A 5198-nucleotide genomic window follows, 5' to 3' on the forward strand; every position below is an offset into this window, starting at 1 on the left:
GCAATATCCCTTGTCCAGGAACCAACGGTCTAGAACCTTAATATACCTCTTTACTGTAGCTCAAATTAAATAGGAGTTCTGGTCAGACGATATTTTACCCCCGAACCGAAAGGCAATCGGAAGCTCCTAAGCTTCTGTGGATACTCGGTCCGTATGGGGCTGGGGTAGTACGCAGCATACCCACCTATGTACGTGTGCACTGCGTATTAAGGGCTTCTGAGTGGAGGGTATATTGCGGGATGATGGATCTGAAGTGTGGTGGGTGAATAGTCACATGTGTTCTGTATTTTCAGTAGGTAACTACAGCTAGCTAGTGTGTAAACACCATCAAATTGTGTTCCAAGGCGAAACATCAGGGATTGCGCCAACGTGGATATCCCACTCGAAGGACACTTTTACCCATGTAACATGTTCAAGTAATTACAGTAACAGTACACCAAAACAGTCTGAATGCCCAGGTCCTAATATAGTTCAACTCCCTTATATCCCTTTATAAATGACACCAACATTTCTGCTGAGAGTATCCGCGAGAAACAAAAGACAAACAAGCGAAGGCCTCATAAACGCCGTAAGCTATCAAAAGTCCACCCAGGGGTCAACGGTATCGTACGGGTAGAGATTTCATTATAATCAAGATAGCAATCATGAAAGGGGAATAGAGTGATTGAGGATACACGGAGCGGAATGCAAGAGAGGTAAGTTGTTTGTTGATTGAGAGATATACAGCATCGAGGAGATGGGCGAGGTTCAGCCGGTCCGTGCAGCTTGAACGGGATTGACCATCGTTTGAGGTTGGTGCGCATATACACGCTGTCGCTTCGCGAGATTGGGGTTCTCGGCAGCACTGGCCATGTCGGAGACCTGCGTCGTGGTTGTGGCCGTGCTGCAGCTGCAGCCGCAGCCGTGAGGGCCACAGGAGCTGGCGGATACTGCACCCCATTTTGGTCTACCGCATATGCAGCGGCAGTGGCGGGGGTTGCAGGTACGTATTGGCCTTGTACCTGCTGGAGATTAGGGTGAACTGCGGCCATGCCCTGGAATTGGCCGGGAGTTTGCCAGTTGTTTATGGAAGTGGCTGGTGACTGGCTAGGAGAACTATCTTCTTTGACGGACTGGGCTGCCGAGCTCTGTGCAGCCATTGTAACCGCTGCCGTGGGTTGGGTAGTTTCCATGCCTTGCGGAATGGTCTTTAAATGAACCAGGTGCTTTTCTAACATATCCAGAAGACTCTTTCGCGTGAAGGGCTTGGGAAGAACATCGTCCATTCCTAGTCAATGTTAGCAGGATAGTCGCGGAGCCCGATCCTAGTAGCAGATTAACATACCATGCTGGAAGTAAAGCTGAATGTCATCACTCCGGATGTTGGATGTCATGGCAATGATCGGCGTCCTATCAAACTGCCGAATGAGGTGACATGCTGAGACACCGTCCAGGTTGGGCATAATTATATCCATCAAAATAAGATCGTACTTCGAGCCATCCTGAATTTTGTTCACCGCCTCGAGTCCATCGAACTACGTTCCCATCAGTCAGAGTACGAGACTTGGAAAGATGACCTGTGAAGCCAACTTACGGCAGTATCAATGACACAAGAAAAGGAGTATAGGAATTTCCCGCCAATTTGACGACACGTCGCATCATCTTCGACCAGCAAGATATGGGGACTACGCATCCAACCCGGATCAACATTCGTGCTCTTCTTCCGATTGTCTGCGAACTGTCTCCGAGCGTCGTCGACTTCTTGCTTGGGCGGCATTGGATATGGCACATTATTAACATGCTCGCTGTACATCGGATCGATACCATTAGTAGCGCCCACAGGGTACACGACGGGTTCAATATCGCCGTTCATCTTCGGGTACACCAAGGCTGTGGTCGCGGCATTGGTCGGATTGGCTGGGTTTGCGGGGGTCGCAGCGGCTGCAGTTGGCGGTCGCACCACGCCATTCCGCGGTGCAGCATCCATTGCGGGCGTCGTGGCCACAACGGGACCTGTTTTGGGTGGCTCCCCTAACGAATCAAGGCCGCCGAGATTGAACTGAATTTCGGCATTCATATCATTGAGAAGCTTCGAGGCGTGCTGCAAGGGCGACGAAGGTTCATCGTCCATCGACGCCACCTGGGAAGGGCTCAAGGTCGACCCCCCTTGACCTTGTGCCTGGAAAGGTCCGGATGCTTTACTGTCTCGCCGTTGACGAGCATCCACTGATAAGAGATATGTCATCAGTTGGTGGATTACATGTTCGTGGTTGAGGACTGTTTTCTGAACTCTCATAACTTCCTGCAGCATGATCTGATGGTCGACAGTTAATTGTGCATAACGATCCGAAAGATGCTGGATTTGTTGTTGCTGCGCCACTATTTGCTGATTCAAGAGATCGATCTGTTGCGTTGGAACAGAATCTTCGTTGCTCTGGGCCTGTTTCCGAGGGGCGGGTGCCTTTCGTCGAATGTTGTCGAGTGACTCTTTGCTGTTCGCTCGGAATTCGGGGTGCTTGAATTCCCATGCCTAGATTCCTGATCAGACAACCCTGTCAAGCCACCAGTGCCAAGTATCGCAATCTTACATTCTGGCCATACGGTGATTGACCATTCTCTTCATTATTTTGTCTCACTTTGTGGAAGTCGTACTTGTTTAGTTGTCGTACAAAGCTGGCAAAGTTGCTGTGTTTGAAATGTTTGGGAAGGATGGTTTTCGTAAATTTCTCGCACTGCGACCGGATTTGGATCGATTAGCAGGAGGACAGCGGCTGCGAATTCTTCAAACACGAGGACGTGCATTACCTCCAAGACGACAAAACTGTCCCCTTCATCACCCCACCGCACAATCTCCGAGTAGGACGGATCCTCCAGCATTCTTGGAAAAGGAAAGGTTAGTGATCAGATAGAGAGAGGAAGAAGCCTTTCAAGTACTAGACGAAGGCATCTTGAATAGGAGGGCGTATAGCGGCATTAAGTCGGGTCGACGGGAGAGCTCGGGGGTAGAGACAAAAAGGAGACGATCAAACTCACTTGTAAAGTTTCCGCACCTATGCATTTTGTCAGCGATGGTGAGCGAATGCTATAGCTTTTACTTCAAGACAAAAGCAAGAAAAAAAAGTAACAATAATATAGTAAGAATAAAGAGAAATAATATCATTGATATCATTGTCAAAAAGATCAACACTTACAAAATCGCTGGAGTTGCCCGCGGGGGCGGTATTGGTTGTGGTCTGGCCACCGTCCATCGTGGGCTAGATGGGTCGCGACCGATCGAACAAGCAACAGGCTCAAGCACGTCGCAGAACCTCACGAACAACGGCTGCGGCAAAGTATTGAAAAGGAAAAAGAAAGAATATCCAAGCCGGTGGTCAATTACGCACCGAGATCGCGAAGGAGAAATTTCCGGGAGAAAGGATCAGTAAGAAATAAAGGTGAAGAAGAGAAAGAGAAAAGAAGAAGAAGAAGGGGAAAAAATGACGGTCTAAACTGGACGGCGTTTGGTTGAGAGAGGTCAAGAGAAAGAGTAGGGAAGAGATGGTGGCAGTTCCCTAGTTAAGTTTTGGGTAATTTACTACTTCGTTGCAAAAGTGGGACTTTTGATGGGGGTCACTGACTTGGTCTCTGCACCCGCCATTGGCCTTTTCTGTGCTGTCTGAACCACCAGTCACCGTTCACTAGCCACAACTTGCCATTTTTTCTCTGCTTTTTTTTTTTTTACTTTTCCCATTCCTTTCATTGCTTTTTTTGTTTTTTGTTTTTGGTCCTCCCCTTCTGAAATTCTTGGGTACACTTATCGCAATGTTAAACAGCTTTCACTTCCCCCAATGCAAGGAGCTAAAGGGGGAAGGAAAAACAGACAGGAGCTCGTCTCTGACACTCTGACCGTAAACAACAGCCGACAAGACATCTACTAAGTGCAATTACCTCGGAGGGGAAATGATGATGTGGAGAAAACAGTCCACTTCTCGTACTGTCGACTTTAGTGCCTTAAATGATTAGAGAACATGGCTTGATTCTTACGAGTAGATTTGTTGCCAGTCATAAAGGGACAGCTAGTTACATCTGAGTTATTCTCTCTTTGCCTTCCTTTGTGTTCTGGTTTCCAAGAAATTGAACAGTGGAAAAAAAAAAGAAAAGGTCAGTGCGTTCATGATGCAGATAACGTGCGAGGAAAGGATGGAGGGGAAAAGATGGAGATAGGTTGTTGGATATGCAAGAGGAGGGGCAAATCAACCTGCAGCGATCGTCGAAGGAAAGAGAGGAGAGAAGAGCGGAGATTGTTCATTCTCATCGGCATACTAGTATCTGATGACATTGACTTCTTTGGATCCATTCATTTAACCATCACCGAATTTTGAGGGCACTAGTCCAAAGGTGATCTTGAATCATTCCTTTTTGGGATGCATTCTAGTCAGGTGTACATATTACATAACATTAATTATGTACACTTGGTGGTATGTAAGGTAGTAGGTAGTAGTAGTTCGTTTGCATGGATCCATACTTCACGCTATTTCTGTAGGAGATAGTAGGGTAGTATTGACTCAGAAATATCTGACGTTTCTTTTTTCATTGAAGATTTTTGTTTTTCCGAGAAAAAAGAAATCAACAAATGTAAAACAAAGATAGCATGCACCCGATTCATTGTGCTTCAAGGTTCAGTTGTATTTACTGTTTATAGTTTAAAATCCTTCAACGGTGGAGACTAACCCACTTGGTCATCAAAAGTCACCTGTGACTCGGAAGACACATACTGATTCCGGTTATTCGTTGCTGATCGCTTGCAGGTCAGTCTTAGCATCCTGCCCCATCCAACTGCCGCACCTAATGCCATCATATTCTAACTATACTTTCCTTCCGTCTCCTGACTGCATTTTGTTCCCCCAAAATAACTCTGATATGAAGTACTCCGCAAGTGCCACCAGTTCCAGGGTAGAGGGGGCCAGACCCTTCCATGGCTAACAGGGGGAGCTATACGCCACCTCCAGAGATTCGCTTTCCGTCGGGTACAATAACTTAGAACCCCGACCTATAATAAGAACAATAAAACCTCCTCTTCGTTTGTGACGTAGCCCATTCGGCCGATCGACTCTGATCGACAGAATGCAATTTATTTATTTTATTTATTTTTTTACTTAGCAGGTATGTTCCGTTCTCCATGGATGTACCGTTCACTTATGTTTGCCCGTAGAGATATATATACCTGCGAGAAAGGCAAG

At 46.9% G+C, this 5198-nt stretch overlaps 1 protein-coding gene across 1 annotated transcript; it reads right to left on the reverse strand.

Annotated features, from left to right (window-relative positions):
- Positions 1-747: 747 nt before the first annotated feature.
- skn7 (putative stress response transcription factor SrrA/Skn7) lies at positions 748-3227 on the reverse strand (the record flags this gene model as incomplete). The annotated part of the gene is made up of 8 exons (XM_015556955.1): positions 748-889; positions 931-1267; positions 1325-1514; positions 1574-2509; positions 2568-2711; positions 2785-2857; positions 3013-3029; positions 3171-3227. The coding sequence occupies 8 exons, from the start codon at positions 3225-3227 to the stop codon at positions 748-750; spliced, it is 1896 nt and encodes a 631-aa protein (XP_015400907.1).
- Positions 3228-5198: the final 1971 nt, after the last annotated feature.

The sequence above is a fragment of the Aspergillus nomiae genome (assembly GCF_001204775.2).
Source record: "Aspergillus nomiae NRRL 13137 chromosome Unknown contig00758, whole genome shotgun sequence".
Classification (NCBI taxonomy): Eukaryota; Fungi; Ascomycota; class Eurotiomycetes; order Eurotiales; family Aspergillaceae; genus Aspergillus; species Aspergillus nomiae.